General features: G+C 39.7%; 1 protein-coding gene across 1 annotated transcript in view; it reads left to right on the plus strand.

The window, feature by feature from the left end:
- The first annotated feature begins 1,142 nt into the window (after window positions 1-1,142).
- Window positions 1,143-27,370, plus strand: part of ST8SIA4 (ST8 alpha-N-acetyl-neuraminide alpha-2,8-sialyltransferase 4) — a 56,101-nt gene continuing 29,873 nt past the window's right edge. Inside the window, exons 1-3 of the mRNA XM_082497620.1 lie at window positions 1,143-1,399; window positions 6,055-6,186; window positions 15,976-16,233. Of these exons, the coding sequence (XP_082353746.1) occupies window positions 1,287-1,399; window positions 6,055-6,186; window positions 15,976-16,233 (503 nt within the window). The 5' untranslated portion in view covers window positions 1,143-1,286. The remainder of the gene's footprint in view (window positions 1,400-6,054; window positions 6,187-15,975; window positions 16,234-27,370) is intronic.

Here is a 27,370-nt window from a genome sequence, read left to right on the forward strand (position 1 = left end):
AAAAGAAAAAAGAAAAAAGAAAAAAGAAAAAAGAAAAAAGAAAAAAGAAAAAAGAAAAAAGAAAAAAAGGAAAAAGACAAAAGAAAAAAGAAGAAAAAGGAAAAAGGAAAAAGGAAAAAGAAAAAAGGAAAAAGAAAAAAGGAAAAAGAAAAAAGGAAAAAGAAAAAAGGAAAAAGAAAAAAGGAAAAAGAAAAAAAGAAAAAAGGAAAAAGAAAAAAAGGAAAAAGAAAAAAGGAAAAAAGGGAAAAGAAAAAAGGGAAAAGGTAAAAAAAGGGAAAAGGGAAAAAAAGGGAAAAGGGAAAAGGAACAAGAAAAAAGGAAAAAGGAAAAAGAAAAAAGAAAACAGGAAAAAAGGAGACAAGGAAAAGAGAAAAAAAAAAGAAACAGCAAAAAAGCAAAAACCAAACAACAAAAAAAAAAAAAAAGAAAAAAAACAAACCCTTATCCTTCTCAGAAAAGGAAGCGTGTCGTTTCTTTTTAGCAGCACTGCGCTGGCGGTCCTTTACTCAAAACTTTCTGGCACCCAACAGTGCTTCAGGGGGAGAAAGGCATCACCACCAGCCCCCCCCCCCCCCTTTCCCGTTCCCCCCCCCCAAAAAAGGCAGCGGGGCTACAAAGAGGGGAGCTTCAACCGCGGCCCAGCGGGTGCCACCCCTACGCTCCCAATCCCGCTGCTCGGTCCTCCTGCCGCCGACCCCATCCCCGTCAGCCCCCCGCCGGGGCTGCCCCGCCGCCCGCCGCCCGGTGCCCGCCCCCGCGCAGCGCCCATTGGCCGCGCTCCGCCCGCCACCGCCCCGCCGCCGGGAGGGAGGCGCCAGCCTCGCCCCCGGGCCGTCGCCGCCGCGATCGCGAGGGGGCCGCAGTGGAGAGGGAGCGGGAGCGGGAGCGGGAGCCGGAGCCGACGGCGGCGGCAGGAGAGCGGCGTGGCTGGGCGGGCGCGCAGCGGCGGCGCCCACGGACTTGTCGTCCCGTCGTCCTGTGTCCCCCCGCCGCCTCCCCGGCAGAGGAGGGCGAGCCGCCGCCTGCGAGCCCGGCTCCTGGGCAGGGGAGGACAGGGTGAAAGAAAGACAAACTAAACGCCAAACGACCCCCAGCGTCTGCGCCCGCCTGGTTTTTATTTTTCTTTCTTTTTTTTTTTTAATTATTTGGACAAAAAGAAATTATCTATATAATATATATTTTTTTTTATTGTGCTTTTGGCAATTTGTGCCGCGTGTGGAGTTGTTTTCCGCACACCCCTGACAAACAAAGGAAAAGGGGGAGGGGGACCGCGTTTCGCAGAAGACATGCGTTCAGTCAGGAAGAGGTGGACTGTGTGCACGATAAGTCTCCTCCTCATCTTCTATAAGACGAAAGAAATAGCGCGGACCGAGGAGCGCCAGGAGGCACCTCTCGCCGGGTAATTGCGGGGCGCCGCGCCGGGAGGGCTCCCCGAGGGGGCGGCGGGGCCGTGTCGCTGCCCGAGGTCTTCTCCGCAGCCCCACCCGGGTTCTTCAGGTCCCCCGGGCTGTCACCCGCTCCCCTGCGGTGCCACCACCGCTTGGGGCTCTCGCTGGTCGGCGTGGGGAGGGAGGATGGGGCGGGGGATGTGTGTGCGGGGCTGGGGTACCGCTGCGGGACGGGTTACCGGCGGGTTGGGCTGGCGGAGCTCAGCGGCGGGGGGCGAGGGGAACGAGCGGGAGGTTGCCCAGTGTTGGGGTTGTGGTTGGTCGTGTCCGTCCCCCCCCCCCCCTCCCGCCCTCAGCCCCAGTAAGAGTTCAGCCGGACCGCGGCTGCTCCCCGAGGGTCGGGGTGGCCGGAGATGCCGGCGGTGGCCGCCGGAGCGCGTTGAGCCGCCTTTCCTGCTTTGGGAGCTCCTCAGAGGCGAGCCTGCCGGGGTGCGCGGCCGCTGGCAGCTCCGGGTGGCCCCTGCCTCCCTCCTTGAAGTTTTAACTTCGGTGCTCCTTGGGGAAGCTTGCTTTGAGAGCGTGCGGGACAATCCCCCTTAGCTCCCGAGGGTCCCCCGCTGGAAACTCTGGTCCCTCCCTGCGACCCTGTGATAGGTATTTTCCCTCTCCTGCCCGTTTTCCGTTGGAAATAAAAGGCGAAAAGTCCCTTTGCCATTTTCCTGTCTTGCACCTCAGCTTTCTCTTTGTCGCGCATTGTGTTTGTGCATGCGTGTATTCCTCATTTTTTCCCAACCTGCAGCTATCCTGTGAAGATGTTGGGTTTTCAGCCAAGCCTGTTTCTCCTTGAGGGGGGTGTGTATAATTTTATTTTTTTTTTTTTTTTCCCCTTACAGAAGGGATATGTAAATTCCGTGTTGGCTTAGTGAAATTAGCAAAGGCGGGGAAGGGGCTCACACTTTCTCTGTGCTTGTGCAGATCGCGTGGGGGCGGGGGCAGGGGGTAGATGCATTCGCAGCAGATTTTCATCCTTTGCTGTAAGCCTTAATTTGAGGAGGAGGCACAAGGAGGTTGTAAGTTCTGGTAGGAGCCTGGAGGACACTGGGGCAATTTACGACCTGCTTGGTCCCCTCTTTGCCCCCGCAGTCCCCAGAGTTAAAGGCAGAAAATGCATCCCTCTTCCCCAGCCCTTGACCAGGCAGGTCTGTGTGGGAGTGGGGCGCAGGCAGCTGGGTACAGGTGGTCACAACTGGGTGGCAGTGGTCCTGGCACCTGCTAGGAGCAGGGGCTGGCCTTACCTATGGGTGTGTGTGGTTAATGATGCGATGTTTGCTATCCTTGGCATTAAAGATTTTCACAACTTGCTGGTAACTTTCCCTCTTGTTCAACCTGGGTGTAAGCCCAGTTTCTGCCATGGTGCTGTGGTATCTGCATACTTCCAAGATGCTCAGAAGTTTAAAATTTTGGGGTTGTAGGTGTGCCAAAAAAAAAAAAAAAAACATGTGAAAACAAATGTGTGAGGGAGAATCAGCATTAAAGAGTTGTTCCTTCCTGTCAGACTAGAGGTAGCTCCTAAAATGATTCAGAAATTAGTCACAAGGTAGAATCCATGTATATTTGAAAAAAAAAAAAAAAAAAAGGCCCCTCCAGCTTGTGATACATTGTTTGACATGATTTAAAAGGTACTAAAATGAACTGATGATTTAGTATTAAAGAAAAGAAAATAAGTATGTTTAGTCATAAATGTGTGTGTCCCTAGCAACACTTTAAAGTGTAGCTGCAATGTACTTCTGCCAGGTCATTTAGTGATATCTCTGCTTCTGTGAGACTTCTTGTGCAGTGTGGTGCAACTCACTTTGGCTAAGGATATTGGAATACAGCTTCTTTTCCCAGCCTGTCATCCCATCCATTACTGTATGAAGCAGGAAAAAAAAACCCTAAGTGTACCACTGGTATCTCCTGCCCCTGTGATGTTACACTTGCCTTTCTCCTGAAGGAAGGGCTCATGCTGTTTGGTTATTTTTGACACGGGCAAGCAAAGTCAGTTTTCCGTGGGATGTTTTACTTCCAGAAGTACCAGTAATGCAGAACTGTGAATGCGGGAGGTGGCCCATTTTAAGGTTATTAGCAACACTGCAGGTAAATCCCAGACATTCCAAAATGGACTATGTGCAATTTCAAAGTATGTGATAAACCCTAAATCAGCCGTGTTCTTATAGGAAAGTTTGCTAGGACAATAATTGCGAAAGCATGCCCTTCTTTAATTAAACAGTAGTGTCCCTTTAAAGGTCAAGCAAGTAACGAAACACACATATTATGTGGAATGCAGTGTTTCTTAAACAGCATTATCTTCCACTGGTGTGGAATATGCTTGAAGACAGTTATTTAAATTTAATGAAAGGTCTTGAGGAGAAGAGAGATTCATATTTTATTGGCCTGATTGGTGACCAAGGCAAGGTAATTCAGAGTGAAGGTTGACACTGTCAGCCACAAGTTGCTGTCACTACAGAAGCTGTTTAATTTATATCAAAGAAGATTTGCAGTGATTCTAGAAGATACAAAGCAGCCCACATTTATTTCACAGTTGTTTACACAATGAAGATTTTTCTGGAATAAATTTAGCTTTTTATGTGTTAGTTTATTTAATATTACTTTAAGTGAACATTAAATAATACCGATAAAAGGGAGAGGAGCGTGTGAGTGAACACCAATATGTTCATAGTAGAACTTTAACACAAAGTGCTTCGGGTCTTTTTTTAGCTCATGAGAACATAATTTAACATTGTTTTACTCTACAATATGTATAGTTTACTGCAGATGTAGGTTGTGAATATGTAAAAACTACATTTCGAATGCTACAGTGCTTTAGGTGTTGGCAACGTATTTTGTTGCTAAGTTTTGTCAACTTAAAGTCTATACTGGATAATGTTTCACCCGGCATAAACTGGAGACATCTCTGAAGTACTTTTAGACTGAGTACTTTACCTGAATGTTGTTTGGTAATATTCCTTTAGATGCATACACTCTATGCATCTAGAAAATATACGCAGGAAAATATACGTGATAAAAATATCTGCAAACATTATGGGTTTGTTTTTTTTGTTTTTTAAGGAATAAACCATTTTAAAGTAGCAAAAAGTATTAATTACATTCTGGTTATTGAATTTACTTCTGCAGCATCTTCCCATGCCATGCCCTCAATTAACGTGATTTGGATAAGTTGCATACAGATCTACCTACAAGATTGCTTAGAGCTGTAGGTTTTTCGGTAGGTGGCAGTCTTACCTATGAGTCAGGGCAGTGTCAGTGCTGCAGCGTGTTGGCATAAAGGGGATGAGGGAGGGAGAGCGTTGCTAGTGATGCTGGGTTGTTTTTGATGAAGTGTATAATACTGGTTTATTAGTTACAGGCGCATTTGCAATGACAGCACTTTTTGCAAATGACTACATGTTACCAGATTTGTTAATTAGCTTAGTTAATGTCCCATTGCAGGTTTGTTTGAGTTCAGTCTACTTAAATAGTTTAACAAGTATTAATACTTTATATATATATATATATATATATATATATAATCAGTAATGTTGGTGTAGCTCTTACTAAGGGCCAGGATGCAGTTGCAGTTGTTTAAGAACTTAGAGCCATGGGAAGACAGGAGTCAGTGATTCCCTAAAAATCTTAACAGTCGCACATGTTTTTCATTTTGTTGGTTGAATGGCTGGTGGTCAAAAAGTTCTGTTTGCAAGCTAAGTGAAGTTATTGTTGTTGGCAGTATTTCAGAGCACACTTGGTTAACAGATAGAGATTTGTGTATGTTACTGGTATATGTGCTCCTGAGATACAAGACATTCTACATGGTAGAATGTTATATCCAACAACTTTGGTGTATTTATCATTAACAGCTATGTACGAGCTCAGCTGAACATTGCTCTGTCACCTAAATAGAAGCAGTATGGAAGACAATGGAAACATGGAGATAAAAACAGATTTTAGACCTAACACCTTAAATAACATTATGATACCTCATCAGATGTTCAGTGGTCATCACCCACAGCTTACTGTGTTTTTTTATTTTTTTAAGGTTGCCATACCAAAATTTATGAGTATAAGATTGATGAAGAGGATAAGACAACTAGGGTTGTTTGGATGCATGCATACAAAAATTTGAGGAATTCTTGAGGAAATTTTGTGGTTTGTATGCTGTTAAACTCCCAAATTCCGTGCATGAAAGTCTTTTTGTATCAATAGAATGCAAAGGGAATCTGCTAGGCCATTATTGTAGAACATGAGCAATTGCTGGGTGAAGGTTTGAAAGTTATCACTTAATCCTTAGTTTGATACTGGAAATTTGAAACATAGAAGCGCAGAATTTGCCTCAGAAGCATACTGAAGTTTGGTCCAGGTTCACAATTTGGAGTTTATTGTGATTTTTATTTCATCTATTTCATTACAAATAGAAACATATTTAAGCTCTTAATTTGCATATTCAAGTATTAGATATAGGTGTCCCATAGATTTCTCACAGGTACAGCTTATTTGCTTTGGCAAGCAGAGAGATAATGGCTTCTTTTTGTTGCGAATAAAAGGAAATATCACTGGTGCTTGTGACTTAAATTATTTATAACTACAGTTAACCTTGGTGTAATTGTGTCTTTTCTATATTGCATTGCAGAGATGGTGAACTGAGTTTAAGTAGATCAATGATCAATAGCTCTGATAAGATAATTCGAAAGGGTGGCTCCTCAATCTTCCAGCATGGTGTAGAAGGTTGGAAAATCAATTCTTCTTTGGTACTGGAAATAAGGTGAGTGTCTTAAAAAGCAGTTCATTTCATATCAACTATAATTCTTTTAATTTCACACTGCCTATAATTCTTCTTGTCTGGAAAACAGTCATTTGATTTACGGTTGCAGGTGAATGTTTTATAACTGTATGTATTTAGGGTTCAAAATAAATGTAACTAAATTACACTAGACTCCACAGTCAAGTCATCCTTTATAAGAATAAACAAGATGTTTTCATCTGGCTGTGACAATCAGACCCATGCAGTCAGCATCTACATTATGCACGTCCACATTTGAGCTGGTTGTCTGGAACTCTCTTGCAGTCAGTGGTGAGAAGCTGGCGCTTTTAGGATGTGATTTCCTCTCCTCCTAAAGGTCTGAAATAGAACAGATGGAAGGCCCTGAACATACCCATTTTTCTCCCTCAGCTACAAAGGGAGCTTAGGCAGGCAGCTTAGACCTAGGGGTCAAGAGCTAGGATGTCAGGTGCTGCAAATCCAACCCTGTCTGTGGCTGGTCCAAGTCACAAGGTCGGACGTTGACAACACCCATATCTTACGTAGTTTTCTTTCCTGAAGTCAGAGGGGCCAACAAGAGCCTTAGGCTCATGCTGAGGGGGGAGAAACAGTAGCACCGTTAAAGTGAGTGGTAGTTCTGATGTGTCTCAGTAGTCACAGTGGGTCTACTCACCTTGGGGCTTGAGAGAAGAGAAAGCAGAGGCCTGTAAGTGTGTTGCATTGTCCTCGTATCTTCCCTGTCTTTGTCAGGAAGGTGGTCAGTGAGAGAAGTGTATGGAGCATGAGTTGGCAGTGTGGAGGGCTAGGACTGTCACGTTCTGTGAAAAATGGTAGAAAATAACTATTTTTAGCAGCAATGACGTAGCAGAGTAGATTTGATTTTCTGAATGTTAAGATTTTGAATAGGAATTTGATCTAATTAAAACGTGGTTTCTATGTAATTTCCCTTACTACCTTTTTATTTTAATTAAAGGACAGCAAGGACAGCTTACAAAACTCTTAGACAAGCACTGTTTCCATGTACGAAAGCATGGCTTCTCTGAATAAGGAACTTAAGGCTTTTTTTTTTTTTTTTTTTTTAATGACTGCTATTTTATGTCCCTAATTCTAAAACATGCAGAAGATACGGGTAGCTTAGAAATCTGTGAAGCTATAGTAAAGGATTGATGTTTTGGAAGTCTTGTGCTATGCTGGACGTGGCTTAGCTGCGAAAGCCGAGGAACAGCGTCAGGGATGGAAGGAGTGGCAGGATTTGGGTAGGCAAATTAATACTCCGGAGCCTGTACCTGTGTCTCAACTGCCTGGCAAGTGCTCTGTGGAGCTCTGTGGAATCCCCACTCCCTGACTGCCTAGACTAAGGGGCTCTTGGGCACTCGGATGTTCCCTGGGCACCTGGGTTTCCTACTGGCGAAGACCTGGTGGTCTCCCTAACATGCAGCTGAAGTGCAGCTCAGGAATGGAGTTTTTTCCAGGACCATCTATTCAGATGCAGCCTGTTTGACCAGTGTATGGTTGTTCAGTAAAGGCTAAGTTCTGTTCCAAGGTAGTCTGGGAAAGATAAGCAGATTTTCTATATCTGTAACAATATTTAAAATTGATATGCATATAACTGACAATTTAAGTTGGAGAAATATTGAGTAACTTCAGAAGAATATGGTTGAAATTTCAACTCATAGGTTATGATTCTGACAATTAGAAGAAAATACCACACTGTTTTACTTGTGAAGTAGACTGATTTGGAGGCCATTGAGTGACTATAAGCAGGGACAGAGAACTCTTTTCAGTCACTTTCTTGAAAAATTAAGTGTCGTATTTCAAAACCATTGAAAACCAATGGCTCAAGTTAATCAACAAACAAGTGAAAATATTACAATAACTTTTTGCTTCAAATTAAGAAAGAAAATGAAGCTTGGGTTATGCTCACTTTTCATCTGTTTCAAAAGCAAAATACGTCATTCAGACAAAGAGGTAAAACAGCAGAGAATGCTTTAGATATATATTTTTTTTAAGCCCATTACTACACGTGTGTGATCTCGATGGACTAAAATCATGAGTTTAAAAATTAGTATTTTGATTTACTGTTGGCTGAGGGGGGGAAGTTCTCTCATTTTATAAATTACTAATGTGCTCTTAAGAAGCATCATGATGTGATTATGTGTTTTTTAAAAATTTTGCAGCGAAGGATTTTTTTTGTCTCAGTAGTACAGTGAAGAAAGACGTGTATCTTCTACGCTGGTTTAAGCAGTAAAGGTTCCACTTTATCAGCGTAAGGATTTTCTGTACAGTAGAGAGGATAAAGATGAGTTTATTTAGATGTCCACCTCGATAGTCTTGTTTTGAGGTGAAATAGGTACTATCATAAACACTGGGGCAGAGAGCAGGTGTTTTCACTGAACCAGTAAAAGATTTTAGATTAATGTAATTTAGGGCCAAAATTTGACATAAACTATATGAAAGGTATCAGTGCTACCAGCCAGTCATATTTCCAGAAATCCTCTTTGCTAACATGCATTGCATTATCAGTTATGGTACCCAGCGTTAAGGGAGGGAAGTTTGGCATGCGTTTCCCTGAGGAACCCACATGCAGCCCCTTGTGATATGTGTTCCACTCTGATGCTGACTAAACAATGTGCATTCTTCTTTCACTTTTACAGGCGGTTTGCTATACACCTTTCTTCCCTGTCACAGCAGTAAGAAGTGTCTTCGCTGTAAATATTTTCCCACTTACAGACCTATCAGGACTAACTTCAAATGTGTCTAGCAATCTCCTAGAGTGTTCTCATGGTTAAACTAACTGTTCAGCCCTCCAAAGTACATTACATGCACTGTGTAGACCATGAAGATGATTCATACTCTATTATTGCAACTGTTAATGTGAACAGCGGTGGTCTTGTGATGTGAGGTTGACCATAGCAAATAACAGTAAGAAAGGAAAAAAAAAAAAAAGCTAGACCTTGTTGAATAATGTATAAAAAGTTATCAGTTCTTAGCAGTGGAGAAATAATTTGTGAAACCATTAGTGTACAGCATAAAGACATTTCATAAACTTTAAAATCACCTATAAATGCCAGCTGCTTTTGTTTCTTACGTTGGCTTTACACCCACATTAGCAATTTTAAAATGTAGAAAATATTTGATAATGAGTTTTGCTTTGTGCAAGGACTGTTGATCAATGGTATGTCTGGACCTGGTTGGCTGGCAGCTGGAATATTATGTTTTGCCATTTGCTTTGTTGACCGTGGGCATCATCTCTGGCCATCAGCCTTAATGGTCCTATGAATTCTTGGCAAGGCCATGCTCTGACAGGAGTCAATGAGTGAAAAAGCTCCTTTGTCAGGACCCCATGGGAGGATGAAAAGCTTCCATTGGATTTCTGGTGTCACAAGATGCTCTCTGGAACTTTGCAGCCAGAAGAGGTAGCCTAGTGAGCGTAGCATCTCTTTTGGGAGGGCGACAGTCCTTTGGAGGTGTTAACCAGGCATTAGAAGAAAGAGCTAGACTTTCTGTGATTGATGTGGAAATGATAGGTATTATTAGTTACTTGAGACTATCAAATTTGCCGCCTTGCCAGTCATGATTAGTCTAGTGGGAGAGGGATTTTTCCAACTGACATTACCTTCTGATTGCTGGCAAGTTCTTTGAAGAATAATTGGTAATTCCTGTGCCTAAGGGAAGAAGACTGCTTGCTTGGCTCCCCTTCTGTCTGAATGGTTTTAGTCATGAAGAAGAGAGAGAATCCACTGTCTGCGAGGTTTTGTGTCTTAAGTCCTTTCTACTCTCTGTAGCAATGTGAAGGTTTTCCAGTTACGGAAATTAGGAAATTCAAGTTGTATTGAAGGCCATACTTTCAGAAAGGAGAGGTGTGGCTAAGATAGTACAAACCTATCTGGGGAAGCCATCTGTGCAGGATTGATGCCAGCACATCTGTGACCTTTGTGAAATGACCTACAGTCTGACGTCTCAGTGTGTGACTTTCTTCTTCCAGTTATTTTTTGATTAAATGTGGTCGTTTATGTTGGAGAGAGCAGATGAAGGTTTTGAACTGCAGGAAGGCAAAATGAAAAAAAAAAAAAAAGTGTTGAGGGCGTATTTATCTCTTTGCAATGTAAAAGAGAACTCGACGAGTGGAAATTTCCTGTCAGAAAAGTGTGAGAACTTGTAAGATGTTAACAGCATCATAAAAAAAAAAAAAGTGCAACTTCCTCCTTAGAAAGGTTCAGATTATTATCGTTGTTTGTCTTTCAAGTTAATATGAAACTGCTATGATAAGTCTCTGAAGCACAAGCGGTAAATACTGAACTAGCAATTGGGCAATACAATCACTCTGAAACTTTTGAAGCAACATTTTGGGGCCAGTTGCACTGTTTCCTTCAGATCTTCTGTGTCTCTAAGACGTGCAAACTGGGGCTTTCTAGTCTGGTTTAGTCATAATAAACCTTAAGGGCTTTTTGTCTCCTTAGACCCTTGCCTCAGCTGTAAGTCAGTGTTCACTGTCAATTGGGGTGATTAACTCCTTTGACTCCTTTCTTTTGACTCTAACCTGCTTAACTTCATGAAAACCTGAGGTTTGGCTGGCCTTCTACGGTAAGCAGTACTTGAGTCATACCCACTGAAGATTTGTGCCCGATTAGTATGTGCTTCAGCTACTGAAGAGACCTTTTTGGTCAAGGGAGAGTGGGGTGCCCCGAAGGGCACGAGGAGGGCTCTAATGGGGACGGAGCCAGACAGCAGCTTCCCATAATACGGCATTTCTGTTTGTGCGATCCTCCATGGGCTGGGGAACACCGGGAACCTTTCCGTGGTTAGTTGCAGCTGGGTGTGTTTCTAATAAACCCAAATCAGGGGTTGGACTAGATGACCTTTAAAGTCCCCTTCCAACCCAAAATTATGCTATGATTCTAAATGCTGCTTTCTTTGAAGAGGTGTTCTCAAAACTCCCTTCCAGTCAGACTAAAGCCAAACCCAACACAGGTGCAAACACTCACAGTCCCCGCTGCCTCCTCAGGAGGCCACCAGGAGCTGTAGCTGTAGCCACCTACAAGGGCAGCCTGTGAACTTGTGTTACCACAGTTTGTTCTTATTTTGTTTTTTGTTTGTTTTTCAATTAAACTAATTTAGCATGCAAAGAGTATGCTTTACCTAGGTCGTAGTCCTTGGTGATTTCGAAGGCTGAGAGCCGCCTTCTTCCTTCCAACTGGGGAGTGCAAAGCAGCATCAGGACTTGCTCGAGTTAGAAAATCAGGTTGTTTAAAGACCTGCCTGAATCAGTGAAATTCTGCAGGAGAGCAACAAGAGGGGTCAGCGTTCTACAACACGACCGGTCCAATTGAAAAATAAAAGTTTTTAAAAAAAGTTGGATGGCTTCTTAGCCTCAGGTAAATGAAGGCTCTTGCCAAGAGTAGGGAATAGTCAGTCCTCCGCAGGCAAGGTATAAGAAACAAGAACAGGCTTTGGTTGCTGTGGGAAAGATCGGAGCTAGCGCAAGGAATATTGTGCTGCTGGTAAGGCTGGAGAAACACTGATTTAGACTGTGTGGGGAGTTTGCCGAGTCCCCACCATGGGAGGTTGTTAGGCATATGTTAGCTAAACATGGGCTGGGAATGAAGTAGGTAAAGGCACGTCTTTAGTGGGGGCAGAGTGTGCACTAGGTAATCCCTTTGTCTGCCTCTGTTTCCATAATGTGGTTGCTGGTGAGCCAGCCCATCTTCCTGGATACTGAGGATGCACCTCAGGGGCTTCCCCTCACTGCTGGGGTCCAGGCAAGTCCAGATGCCCCAGCAGTGAGGATTTCAGGCACTGCCTTGCTGGAAAGGAATGATTTTCCCGGGAAAAGCGTCGGTCATATTTCAGTGTTCTTGGCAATGTCTGAAAATGTAAATTTATTTATAATTTTAAAAGTCAAATGTTTAAGTGATTTATTTTCTTTCTTTAATCCACGCAATTCTGAGGCAGATGAGAGTTCGCCATTGTAGTACAAAGACCACAGTAGAAAATAAAACCAGAAAAATGCACACAAGTAGAATAATGTCATGTTGTTGCCCCACAGTAATACACATTTATATCATTTGGAAAGCTCTTCAGAGACAATGCTGTCAGTTACATGTTCTGTATCAGATAATGGGGAGTTCTAGTTGGTATTTAAACATTATGAACATCTGTTTCTGGTTATCAAAGAAAAACCCTGGGTCAACCACAGATTGTGACACCATGTTTCTGTGAGTCATGTAAACATGTTGCAAACAGCTGCTTGTCTTCAGATAAGAGCGAGCCACATCTGCCTCACCTGCCCACAAAGGGCTCAGGCCACACCCCAGACACAGTTTTATTCATCAAAACAAAACTTGAAGATCACCTCAAATAAAAACAGTTTCTTTATACATTTTAACTTGAGGCTGCAGAACACCTTTGCTTCAAGTTTTACTAAAAATAATGCTGGTTTTCTTCCTTCCTCCAATTGAGCTTAATTTTGAATTTTATGTGCAGCTGGATGTGGATTAGCACTTATTTGAATTTATTTTGTCATGTCTGTTTAATCAGAATAACCTTGTTATGCTATTTTCAGTGCTCTTTGTGGGACAGAACAGAGGTTTAAACAAGTTGTTATTATTAAACAGCATCAGGACTGACTGAGGCACTGGTGTATATACTTCCAGTTTTTGTCATATCCCTTAGTATTTTTTTTTTTTTTTCTCTAAATGCTTATGTTAAAAAGGGGAAGTACTACTATCCCCATGGTACAGATGAATCAGTAGCACAGAGGAACTTAAAACAATAGCATGAACTCTGCATTCTTAATCATATTTCAGTATTAAAAGATATCTGGATACAGTCAGATGAATCAATTAAAATTTGTTAATGTTAGCATTATTACACATCTGTAACACGAGGATTCTTATACGTAGTGTAATACCTGTGCGTACATTTAATTGAATATGCTACTTACAACTTCAGATAAGAAGAAGTTTTTAAATATGTGAGAAGATATAAGATTCAGTGACTTTTGGCCATCTCAAAACTTTATTGAAAAATAATTCCTTAGACATTTATGAAATTTCAGATCTCTTAAATTAGTGGTTATTATTGATTATCTGAATGTAATTCAGGTCCACTTGAAACCCTTTGGAGGAATTCTGTGAACATATATAAGCACATAGAGAGATAAATAATCTTTGACTGTAAGTAAACAAATTAATAATGGAAGCCAAAGTGCTTTTATTTTTTGGCACTGTTTGCATAACTTCACTGCGTTCCTCTTATGTTTTAAAACAATACACAAAGATGCTCTATTAATGTACAAATGTTACCACTTGTTTGCTAACAGAAACAGTATTAGAAACATTCATTCTAGTATCAGGGATGGGTGCTTTAAATTACTAAAGTGAATCTTCTGGTGATCACATGTGACTTTTTTTAGTTAGAGCCCTAGGTTTCTGTACATTTCACATGATTTTTTTTTTGCTTTTTGAGGCTTTGTGGTCAGCCCTTCTCACGTCAGAGTGTGTGTGAAATGAGTCTCTGGATAGCTTGGCTGATACTATTGCTCACTTTTGATGCATTCATCTTGTTTTTCACATCCACAGCTCTGGTAGCTCTGTTCTTAAGTAATGAATTTTAGTCATTTTTAATACTGCTAGACTGGGCAATTCCTTCTTTCTTGCTCTTCTTCATTTTGTAGCAATTTATATATCTCTTGCAGAGTACCCAGAAAATTAAGCTTATCAAAACTCATCAAGATTTTAAATCCATTCAACTTACAGGCTAAAGTGAAGTCTTCATCTTCCTTTTGCAGAAATACCTTGCCTGGCTTTACCAAAAGCTTTGGACACTCAGGATTTTAACATTGTCTACCCTGCTCTGTTATTCTGAGTCCCTCATGTGCCTTAGCGCAAGCTGTCTTTGCTCTGATGCTGCTTCATTTTGTACATGACAGCTGTAGCAGACAGTCCAAGACAGACATTCTTTCCTCTTTTTTTTTTTTTTTTTTTTTGTCCTAGTTTAAGAAATGAGAGGAAACACTTGAAAAAATATTTTTATCGTGTTTCACTTCCCCTATGGCTTTTAAGGTCAGTTCCAGGGTGTGTATTTTGTGTCATTGGTTGCAACATTCAGACATATTCTTCCCTCTTGAGGCAGTGACAAAAGAGTAGCTGGTGTGAGCATGGTGTTCCTATAGTTCATCCCTTTTTGCTTGTGGGGGAGTGTTTCCCCTTTATGTCTCGCTGTGTGTGTTGCAGCCGCTACAGTGGCATCTCTAGTTATCTTTTGCTGTTTTGATCTGCTCTAAGGAAGTTCTGCCCTAAAAACTTACTACGTAAAAATAGCATTTTCTTACTCAACAAAATGCCTGTTCTGTTTTAAATTCCACCTTACCTGCTGATGGCAGTGGAAAATACAATTTTTTTTTTTTTTTTCTTCTTGCCTTGTTAGACTTGCAGAGGCAAAAGTTTGTATTCGAATTAACCTGTAGTGAACACCCTGCCCCAGCTCAGCGCTCCCCATCTGTTCCATAAGCGTATTGTGGTGAAGTATGTGCTTAAGTTCAGGTGCGATCTTTATGCCTCTTCACAGATGTACATGCTTTGCAGAGCAGGGATAGACACAACCTTGTAAGGCTTTGCTCGTTTCCAATCCTGAGCTACCAGTGGCTCCTCCAGCTCTGACTTGGAGTCATTCCCAGCTTTTTATACCAAGGATAAGTGTGTACTGAAAACTGCTCGGTGCTGCCTGTGCAGGTATCAGGCATTATTTAGCTGCTGTCATTAAAAGGACTGGGTTTTTGAACTTATGTATTGAAAGCGTGTCAGTGTTTAGGCTCCTGCCCCCACCCCCGTAAGCAGGTACAATTGCCATGACTTAACTTCTTCAGCTCACATTTATGCAGACGTTCTTCACCTGTTACTTCCTGTGGACTGGGAGTATACAAGTGTTTAATGACCATAGTTCACTTGACCCGTGTTGGCTTGTTAAACCCTCGTATCTTGGTCATACATGTCTGAACCCAGCTAATAGTTTACCTTGCTTCTCTCCAATTAGTTCTTTAAAGGATTGGACTAAACTGATTTAAAGCGATGATAGAGTTCATAAGTGTTTCTGTGAGTTCAGCTAACAGCTTGACTAGACCCTGAGCTGCAGTAGTTTAATTTGCAGTGTGTTTTGAAGCTGATTCTGTTTAAATTGTTACAGAAGACTGTGGGTGTTCTTATTGCGAGTTAATTAGGACAACCTTGGCTGAACTTCGGTTAATTAAGAGCAAGTTTATGCTAAACTGAATATATTACTCTTATGCCGAAATAATAATCTATAAGAAAACATGGCCATTCCTGAACCAAGGTGATTTGTGAGAGATGAGAGTGTAGTGAAGCATTTATTCCCTAAATCATAAATACCATGTACTTAACTATGATTTCTTTGAAAGATTTCTATGAAAGCACACTGCTCTGGTCCTTTTTCAAATATGTGTTAATTCCAAAGTTTTGTAAAATACTCAAAAATCGTATGCCTTCTGATTTCCGAAGTCATCTTCCCTTGGTCTCTCAGTGCCTTTGTCTGTAGGAAGTCATTAAGCTCTGTCACTGTAGCATTTACGTGTTATATCGTAACCAAGATTTGAACTCTGTCCTAACAGCTTTGCTCTAACTCCATCCTAGAGCATGGGAAATGACCTTAGTCTGTCTGACACTACCTACCCTCTGCTTTATGTTGTATGCTCCGTACAGTCTGTATTACTGCTAGATAAACTCCATGCAAGCAGTTAGTGTTGGGTTTTATCTGTGCGTTTTTGTGTCAACCCAGAAAGAACATTCTTCGATTCTTGGATGCTGAAAGAGATGTCTCAGTGGTCAAAAGCAGCTTCAAGCCGGGAGATGTAATCCATTATGTACTGGACAGGCGCCGCACCCTAAACATTTCTCAGGATTTGCACAGCCTTCTCCCCGAAGTTTCCCCAATGAAGAATCGCCGATTTAAAACCTGTGCAGTTGTTGGGAATTCTGGCATCCTCCTGGACAGTGGATGTGGAAAAGAGATTGATAGCCATGACTTTGTAATAAGGTGAGTTTTCATCTGCTGTTGAAGATACAGCCTGCTGTGTTTCTTGGAGAAAAGCTGGGAGAAGTGTTTTAATCTGAGATACAGATTTCAGGCATTATCTGATATTAATTTGAAACAGTATCCTTCACTGTGTGATTCCCCAAATTTAAATGCATGCTCATATGGCTGACAAGAAGATTATTTTTACAGTGAAAGTAAAACAGGGGCCAGAGGAGAGAGGTTTGAGATACTTATTTTTGCTGTTCATTGTTTTTATTTGAGACAAAATAAATATTCTTATGGAGGCCTTGATAGAATAAATGCAAAATGTTTTCTCTTTCAAAAATATTCTTTCTTAGCTCTTGGCCAATAAAGATGGCCTACGGTAAATTACTACATTACTTACGTGCAACATGGGCTAAAACTTCGGTGTGAGGTATTGATGTTGAACCAGATAGCGGCGATTAAAGTAATTGGAAGTCACACATCTAAATCCCTTCGCATCACTCCAGAAATGTACTCTTGCAGTTTGGGCAAAAATGTTGATACGCTTCACTTTCTGTTCACTCTTCAAATGTGGACAATAGAATAACTTTGGACTTTATGTATCAATAGGAAATAGAAAGGAATAGCTGGCCTCATTTGACAGCCTGGCATTATATGGATATAAAGAAGGTTTGGCAAGAGATAGGTCCTTTTGCTTTAGAAGCAGAAGTTTCAGTTGGTATGGTTTGAGAAGGGTGAAAGGGCAGAAAATAGAAGGGCAGTGAGAGACAATATAGAAATAGTTGTCATTGCAAGTTATTTGCTTTTTCTTTTTTCACCTTGAAGAAAGATGGTGGCCAAAAAAAGGATATGGAAAAGAAAAACTATAGTTTTTCAGTACATAAACCAGGATTTGCACAGGAAAGTTGTATTTTGTTTGGAAGGTGTACTAGCAAGTGGCAACTGAACCAATAACACAAAACTCTTTCACTTTTCTTATTTGTTTTGCTTGTACCACTGCTTTTTCAAATTAGCATCCTTATTGCAGAAGGAATCCAAAAATAAATGCCACATTTTTAAACCGCAATTAGCCTATGGCATGCTTCTGTGCTCTCTCACAGGTTAAATGTGATTCATTTAGTAGGACTACATTTCTAAATGAAAAATTTCGTTCAGAAGGCAAGGTACATGCTTTTCCTTAAATCATGTGCCAGATTTCTTTGAAGTCATCTCCATGCTCTTCCCCATGTTTTAACTAGTCATGAAACTAGGCGATGGTATCTGATAGGAGTTCTTAACTAATTCAAGCCATGTGGAGAAACATAATATTCTTAAAGATCTGTGTATGAATAAAAGAAGAATGGTGAAGTTTGATAGGAACATCAGGAAGTTCCTGTTGCAATCAGTTGTTTAGACTGGAGAATCATCCCTTGTATGGTGTATGGCTAGTAAAGTGATCAGTCTAACAACTAGGTAGTCTGATGATATTGCACATAATAATCTTTATAAGGTCCTGAGAATAGAATACTTAACCCTGTAGCCTATAGAGTGTTTTAATACAGTGAAATTTTTTGGATTTACAAATCGAAGTTAAGTCATTTTAGGATTGCACAGATTACCTTGTAGGTTAAACTATATGATACATATTTATGTGTGTCTGGATGGGTGCATAGGTACATAACATCCATTTAAAGTAAATAGGAATAAATTAATTTGTATTTTGAGTTAAAGAAAAAGGCAAACCATTCTTCAGGGTTATAGTTTCCTACATTCCTCTTCTCCCATTTAAAAGAAGTTGTATGCAACATGGTATGTAATACCATGATCTAATGGTACTGGCATACTTGGTAACCACTCACCTCTATTGCTATTAGGATTCTGGTATTAAAGTGTACCACGACACTGTGTTACTTTGCTTTCAGCTGATTTCTCTAGAAGTAAAATGCACTCATTCTACTTCCCACCTGACAGTGTTCTGAGAAGCAGTTACTTTACGTACTGTATGCATCTTGGTGTATAGGCTGATGAACGACATTTTTGTGGAATCCCCTGGTGCTGAGTGGGTTATGCCTATGTGCTGTGACAAGTACGTCATATTACTTTGGTTAAATATATTATCTGGTTGATTTTTATAGTACTGTATGTTCTTTTTGAGATCTGAAACAAAAGTATGTGTTTTTGAGAGAGTTACTTCTTAGAGCAGCAGCTCTAATGTTAGATCCAACACCATCAATACCATTAATTTAATGATAAAACTGATAGTGAAGATCTGTGAAAGTGAAAAGGACACAACAGACATCCAGCAGTATTTGCATGACAGTACAATAAACTCAATATTGTGAATTTTAGTGCCCCTATAACAGTGGTATGAAGGTGTTAGTAATAACTGATAAAGACACAGAAGATAGGCTTTATTAAGGGTAAAGAAGAATGTCAGTACCTAGCACTTTTAAGTAATTTGAGTTTGATAGTATCTGTTGATGTCTTTGAAAGTCATCCACAGTTACTAATAGCTGTCTATCTTCCTTTGAGACATTCCCGCATATTCAGTGCCTTCTATATAACAATGCCTCTCAAAGAACATTGATCCAAGAGACATCAGATAATTAGAATACTCCTATTATGAAAAATGTTTAAAATAGGCACCTGAACTAGAGTCAAATAATAAGCATGCCTGCAAGCCAAAATAGAATCCTGTCAGCAAATTCTACAAATAAAACAATACAATTTGTCTTCTTTAGGCATCTCTGAAAGTGCATAAATAACGGTCATTTCTGCAAGCAAGGTAATATCTTGTCAGCATAAGCAGATTTACTGTATTTACTGAACATTTTAAAGTGGCTTCGTTTTAATTACTTGGTCACGTAAGGCCTTACTTTGTTCTCATGGCATCAGAAATCAAGAGTCTAGGGACATATCTTCTGCTAGCATAAAATGGATTAGTTCCACAAGTTTAGTGGTCATGCCTATTTTGACAGTGGAAAATGTGACCCATCTAGTTAAAACCGGAAGCAAGGAGACTCTTTGTTATTAAATAACCCTGTGCTGGCTATAAACTATTCGCTGTTTCCTGTATCCCTTTTCTTTTTTGCCTCTTAGGTTTTTACACCTTGTTAAGTGACTGTTAAGGCTTGCACCTCTGCTGCTTTTGTCGTGGCGAGCTAAAACATGCTGCATTTTGATACTATAGCCAGAAAGGGTCTGAAGCATTCCAGAATCTCTGATTCCATAAAATGAATTAAAATGTAAATAAGAGATAAACGACCAGGTTACATTTGAAATGTATAAATGGCACAGTGCTGTTGCAGGAACTGATTTTTGCACGGGACTGTTTTCAGCTGTTTCTCTAGCTGTTGGGTCAGATATATGGTGCTCACTCCCTGTGAGATTTGAATGTAATACATCTTATTTCCCCCATTTTCTATACTTTCTCATGTTGAAATTCTTATGCCAGGGCTGTGTTAGCTGTTACGTCTTACACAACAAGTGAACTTGTTATAGTAAATGGTACATTTAGAAATGCAGTAGTTAAGAGTTCTGTTTTTCAGGAAGTCCTATGTATTTTGGGTAGATGTAAAATAATGATACTAAACATTACCAAGTAATAACTTTCAGATTTCTGGAATTACTTCTGGCAGTAGCAAAAAGAATTCAGCTTTAGGTTCAGAATTTGAACAACGCCAAAGATCAGAAAAAGTCTTTTTTTTTTTTTTTTTTTTTTTTTTTTATGAATGGAATTCAGCAGTCACGATGAGAACTATTCAAAAGCCAAGTAGAGTTTTGGAGTTACTTGGCTAAAAACCAAACACCACCCACCCCACCCCCCCCAACCTAGTAAATAATCACGCGTTTTTTCTCATGGTGGCACTACTACTGGTAAAGTCCCTTTCTTTTCAGTTGGACTGTATGGAGAACAGGCCTGTTGAGTGAAGCTGCTGGATGAGTTTAGGGCTGCTCTGACAAGGAACAGAATCACAGAATCTTCTAGATTGGAAAAGACCTGTAAGATCACCTAGTCCAATCATTAACCTAACACTGACAAGCCCACCACTAAACCATGTCTCTGAGCACTATATCTACATGACCCTTAAATACCTCCAGGGATGGGGACTCCACCACTGCCCTGGGTAACGCGTTCCAATGCCTGATGACCCTTTCAGTAAAGAGATTCTTCCTAATATCCGATCTAAACTTCCCTTGGCTCAACTTGAAGCCATTTCCTCTTGTTCTATCACCTGTTACTTGACAGAACAGGTCGACCCCCACCTCTCTGCAACCTTCTTTCAGGTAGTTGTAGAGAGCAATAAGGTCTCCCCTGAGCCTCCTTTTCTCCAGGCTAACAGCCATGAGAGGATATTAATTGCTTCTCTCTTTGGATTGAAGTGCCTGGTTTATATGTTACAACTCCTCTTCTTCCCATTGGAGTGTTTTCCTGCTAACTCTGTCAGCATCTGGGAATCAAGCTGAATGAATGTTTTTGCCATCACTGGTGATAAAATTTTGTTGGGCAAATGCAGCTCCTATTCTGCCAGTGTCCTTTGACTTTCATTTTTTAACTTGTGGTTAGTGAAGTTGACATGGAAAAAACTTGTAGCCCTTTAGTAAATTTGTTGTTTTATCCTATGTAAAGAGGATAATCTGTTTGGCTTCCCGATGTCTTGATTTTGTGGGCAAATAATTGTGATATGAGCAGAAGACAGCCTAACTATTCAGGAAGAAGAAAAGGATAGGCCTTCTAACCATACTGTGGAGATGTTCTGAAATGAGCAACCACAACTTAAATTTCTCTGCTATTATTAGTATGTAAGGAGAGAGTGGTAGTAACTTGTTTCTTCTGTGTTGTTCCTTCAGCCGATAGAAAAAAAACAATAATAAATTTGTCAGAATAAAAATATTAAGGATATTAATGTACTTATATTCTGGAACTTTTTTTTTTTGTAACTTATATCAGCTTTTATGTTCCAATATTTATTTAATACACCTTGCTTGGAGCATAACCACCGTGCCTATAGAGCTGGATGCTCAGAGCTAGCAAATCTCTTGAAAGACAGTTGCCAATTTAACAGACTTATTTTAAAACATGATTCTTCTCTTAAAAATTATTTTGAATACATCATGAGTAGCTCATTAGACTTTTTCAATTTGCAAATGTGGCAGCTCTATTTTTGCCCTCTGTCTCTTCCTACAAATTGTTACACTACATTGAGACATTAAATGAAAGCAGAAGAAAGCCGGAAAGCCATCGTTTTCAGATGTTCTTGCTCAGTGATTTGGCTGCCTGACAAAGGGGGAGCGCCAGTGTAGCTGTTCCGTGTTTCAAGTCAAGGTAGACATTGGTCGCCTCCACCTCAGGATAGCCTTGGAGAAGTCTTGACTTGTTGTGGCCACATTTTCCCTTTTTGGCTTCACCCATAACTTCTTCAGCGGCTGGAAGGGTCCTTGCATGACCACTACTCCAAGCAGCCCATCATGGGGCAAGAGCTGATACACAGATGTCTTCTTATGGAGCTGAACCTCTTGCTCAGTCAGTACATAGCACCTGGTGCTACCTATGCTGGTGGGCCACAGTACTGGGTACTCTCCATAAGCATTTATAATTCCAACTTTGGTGCAACTTCCTATTTTTTTTTTTTTTTTTTTTTTAAAAAAAAGGAAATTAATTCTTAAGTAGGTGATACGGGAGGAGATTTAAGGATGTAAGTTTGAAGGCTAAGGAACTTGATGATCTTAAAAGTCCCTTCTAACCTAAACAATTCTATGATCAGTAAGAAGTGACTTCTGTAAACCCATGTACAAAATGATCAAAGATTCCAAAGTGGTTTCTTAAATAAATAGGTGTCCTAGGACCATCCAAATGTAGAGCACATAGTGTTAGCCTGACTCTTTTTATAATTATCCTGAGACAAAAGGATAAAATTATTTGAAGTTGCTTACTCCTATTGTTGATAATACAGAGCTTTTAATTTAGTAGTTTTCTGAACAGTTTCAAATGCAGCAAAGCTTCACTAATCCATTTGATCATTGACAGAGTGTTTCATTTAAGAGGTCTGACAACGTTCAGAACAGTCTTCCTCTAAACATTGCCTTTTTTGCTGTTACCAATTTTTGAATGTTCAAACTACTGTTTTTTCTGTGTTCCAAACTCATGACCCCAAAGTGCTTCTCCGAAACAATGAACATGATCATTTTGCCTGAATTTATTGCAAGGATAATGAAATTTTTTTAACCCTTTCTGTCCTCATGGTGTTGCAGAACTATTCTGAAGTTCTCTATATCAGAATAGTAACACTTCTTTGGCATTTTGATAATTGCCCTATAGAATATGCCTTTTATAGACAATCATGTGTAAAAGTATTTTCACATAAAAAGGCAAAGATACAGGTATTCAGGAATCTTCTGAGTTCTCTTTCTCAGGTTTTCTTACATTAAAATAGCATTCTCAATATTTCACTGCTGTAGGGTTTTGGGTTTTTTTCCATATACCACAAACTTTCAGTGATATAAATTTGTTTATTTTAGTGTCAAAGTAATGGTATTGGAAAGAACAGTAAAATTCTGTAATTCATGGGTAATGTTCCAGCAAGGACTCACAATAAAGAGCTAAATAATGGGCTTTGCCACTGTTTCTAAAATGCAACTTATACCTTTTCTGTCACTCCACTGTGCTGTGTCACTTGAGGATAACTTGCACTTCAGTCACAGGTGTTAAGGAAGATACTAGGAAGAAAGAATTTAAAGATTATCAGTATAAGTTCTAGTTTGGGCAACAAGAAGTAATGAAGTTTATTAGCAGATGATGTTACAAAATGTGTCTTCTAACTAGAGTAAAATCAGTGATAAATTCAGGATTCTTGTGGACTTGTGTTATAAAAGGGGGTATCAGGTCAATAATGGTATATTTTACATGGCGCATCTTAAAAGACATCTGTGATTCCTGTGTGTGAGTAGAATCCATAATTGTGCTGTACCTGAGCCTCTACACATCTTGCAGCTCTCATGAGACGTTCTCTATTGTGCCATGCAGAGGATAAGGACTGGGATGAAGTGGGATATTGCAGGGGATTCCCTGCTAATCCACATGCCTGTAGTTAATCTGAAGCAATTTTGCTTTTATCAGGAGGCAAACAAGTATACAGAACATGTGAGAATCCATACATTTTACTGATCATTAGTTTTGGTAGGGGGAGATAGGAGTTTTGTGCACGTGTTTTTTTCTTTTTTGTAAATCTCCCTTTCTTGGGTGTAAATTATCACAGGGCTGCTGTACACCTTTGTTTGAAGAACCAGGTAAACGATGCGCTACGTATAGACAGGTATTAGCGTGATGTGCTTCCTGCAAGTAGACTGGGTAGAGAGTACTCCAACTGTTGTCTGCTGCCTTGAACTTAACTTTTTTTTTATTTTCTTCTGTGTGCTTGAGCCTTGAATTTTACTTTCCCATCTAGGTGTTTCTTAAAATGTCAAGAATCTTTGAACTGAAGATTGCAGTTTTGATTCTTACAGGAATCTGGATATGAACCTGACTATAAAAGCTTGCAGGCTATTCAGGAAAGAGCGTATGTTATTGATAATAGTTTAGGTAATGCCTTATGTTTCAGAGAGCTTTAATATTATGTCTTCCAGCAACAATCTAATTTCATTTTTTGGCTTCTCGGAGTGTATGTGGTTAATATTGTGTGATGGATATCTTTGGCTTTGCTCTACAAGGAGATGATATTAACGAAACAAAGCACGTTTTTATCACACTTTTGTGCAGCTTAGGCTTTACAGTGTTTTCTAAATATTTATTTCAACCTGTAAACCTCCAGCACACGGATTGTAAAAGGATTAACAAGTGTACAGTTTCATGGCCGGTTCTTGTGTTATTACTGTGTGAAGAATATTCTTTTAGTTCTCAATGTCAAATAAAATGGAAATAGTAATCACTTTTACTCAAGCAAATTTTTATGGCTTTTATTTAAAATCAACTTGAAAATACCAATATATGACCTATGAATATTATGTATTGGACATTTGCATGCATATACATGAGCTGTGTGTTTATTAGTGACCAAGCGAGTTCAACTGAATCTCTCTGGAATAACTGACTTCTCATTTGAGTGTATTTTTGTGAATATGACTTCATTATTTTCTTTGTTAAGCTCTGCTCTCCAGAAGACTAAGTATGTTGTGGATCTCTTTGGGCCATAAAGGTATCACAGCAAACCCAGGGTTGATTATTTTGATGTAAGTGTGGTATAGCAGCACTTACTCTGTTATTCAGTCTTTTCTCATGGCATGCGACTCCAGCCATTGGCAGTTTGGTTCTTTTTTCTCCCACACTTTTTCTTAATATATGCCACTGTAACTAATATATGCAATTTGTGGAAGAAGAAGGTTTTCAATCGCTGTGACTTTTTGGTCTGTGTATCTTAGGACCTCAGTTACTCTTCAGATACCCAAATGCCATGTGATATTTCATGAAGTAATTTTTCCCTTTTGTCCCAGATCTCTTTTTAGTGATACCATTGCAGTGCATCTTCCTGTTGAAAATCTTCTGCTATCACACTGAAAGCTTGTGTATGGGGACCTCTGCATTTTTACTATAAATATTTCTTATATATATATATATATATTTGCCTTTCAGTGTCTTGATTATACACCAATACTATGTAAATTAGGTTGCCCTGTGAACTTACTGATTATTTAAATCATATAATTGATGCCTGATAGTAAGTTTAGACTAACTACCCTGTTGAAATGGCTGCACAGAGGTTTTGGATGGTCTGGGATGATGTCATCAGCCAAACAGGAACTGCAGCATTAATTTGAGGTATCTTGCATATTATTGCCTACGATACTACCAATTACACAGATAATGAATGTTTCCCCCTTAGGATTTTTCCTAACCCTCTCTCCCAAATGTACCAATCTTGTCCCATTGGACCAGTTTCTGAACATTTCTACTGTAGATAGTGCTTAGAAGTAGTAAGGGAACAAATCTTGACTTACTTGCTAGTTTAGTGCAAGGGGAAAAAAGGAGTTAGAGCTTCTGATTAAACGATGTTATATAGAAAGAATAACCTTGTCAGTTTTTAAGAATACACTTACAGTGAATTTTTATATGGAAAAAAAAAAAAAGAAACCAAAGGAACTCATGAAAGCCATTATTTTGCAAAATTATTTTTTGCTGGGGCAAGCTGCATTTCATCATTTTCTCTGGAAACAATCAAGATCTTGGGCTCAGGAGAATGAGGTTTACAAACTTTTGTATAATGTGATGTATATTCTCAGTGCTCATATTTACAGCTGTTTGCTTAATTGCTCAATCTTCAGTGCTATGTGTGACTGTTAATTATAACCTGTTCTCATATTCTCAGCGTTAAGTAACCTCATAGCAAGTTTGTCCTGCTCTGCTTTGACCTGCAGCCCACTTACTTTCAGGTTGACTAAGATGAAGGCAATACTGAAGTTGTTTTTTTTTTAATGAAAAATGATGCTATGTTGCAGAAAATTTTGCAATTGTGTTTTGGAGCCAAATTTTAAGCAGTCATATAGTTGCAAGGTGTCAATAACGCAACATGTGAGAGGGAGGAAACTCAGTAGATTACAGTGTTCCATTTATTCTTCCTGATGGATTTGATATAGCAATGACAACTTAAAAAAAAAAAAAAAAAAAAGGTAAGGTTTCATTTGATGTGTACAAATTCCTGGGCATGTAATGATGCAGCTCATGGTACAGAGTCCCCCTCACATCCTCATCACTGTTGTGGCTATATTCGGCATTCTGTGCCTTATGACAAATGAGCTAGAGTTAAAGAGGATAATAAGGGAAGGATATTGCATTGCTGATTTCAAAGTTGTTCAGTTAATAGGCTTCTTAATTTGACTTAAAAGAAAGTAAGTGTGAGTTATGCGTGTCTCTGAATACGAAGTTTTCTTGAAAGAGTCCTGAGAATTGACAGGAGGTCATTGACGTCTGCTAACAAGATAAACTTAAAAATTCTGACAACTGTGACATAGCATAAAGATGCATTAGAGGTTAAGATAAAAGCTCTGAAACAGGTAACAAAAGCTATTTACATATACTCAGGTCTATATGCAAATACACAATAGCTAGTTTTATTAGCCTTGAAACATATAAGAAAGATGGGGACAAACTTTTTAGCAGGGCCTGTTGTGATAGGACAAGGATTAATGGCTTTAAACTAAAAGAGGGTAGATTTAGATTAGATACAAGGAAGAAACTTTTTGCAATGAGGGTGGTGAAACACTGGAACGGGTTGCCCAGAGAGGTGGTAGATCCCCATCCCTGGAAACATTCAAGGTCAGGTTGGATGAGGCTCTGAGTAACCTGAACTAGTTGAAGAAGTCCTTGCTTATTGCAGGGAGGTTGGACTAGATGACCTTTAAAGGTCCCTTCCAACCCAAACTGTTCTATGATTCTATGATACCTTTCTATAAAATTTTCTTGAACACATCTGGAAATATAAATTATCTGGTACTAGCAGCTCAGGGTAAGTGTTACAGTTCATCATGAGCATATAAACTCTTGAACTCATGTGGAAACACTTTTGATGTACCTGCTCCATTTACTCATTACTGAAGAATGTGCTGATTTTAGTTGATGTGTTTTAGCAGGTGTTTTGTATTTTCCAACTTTATGGACAAGTATAGAGTAAATATTCAATGTTGACACTTCTAATTTAATGAGCACTAAAATCATTCTTTCAAGGAAGTAACATCTAAGAAAATGAGAAGTGGCTTAACGAGGGTAATATTTTTATAACTTGGTCAACTACAACTGATTTAGTAATGTTTATTTCCTTAACAGAGCTAGAGATTTGTGTAGAGCTTGTCTTACATTTGTGTTCTACTAAAATAGCAATCTCAGCAGTATGCTGCTGAGAGCATCTAGTTACTTCTTTGAAAACAGAGCCTTTCAAAGTGCAGATGTACTTATCACATTATTTCAAACTTTGGCACTGCTACTAATCCATCCATATATTACTGAATTTTTAAAAGATCAAAGGTTAAGATCAGGTGTCTAATTTGAGACACTAAAGCATGAAAAATGCAACTAATATTTTCAATAACTGTTCATAGACAACCCCATTGTTACTGAATGCATTTGGATCACTCATTACTTTCTGAAGTTATACTTGAAAAATGTGAATATGCAATATGTTAAGAA

The sequence above is a fragment of the Vanellus vanellus genome, assembly GCF_965231255.1.
Source record: "Vanellus vanellus genome assembly, chromosome: Z".
NCBI lineage: Eukaryota > Metazoa > Chordata > Aves > Charadriiformes > Charadriidae > Vanellus > Vanellus vanellus.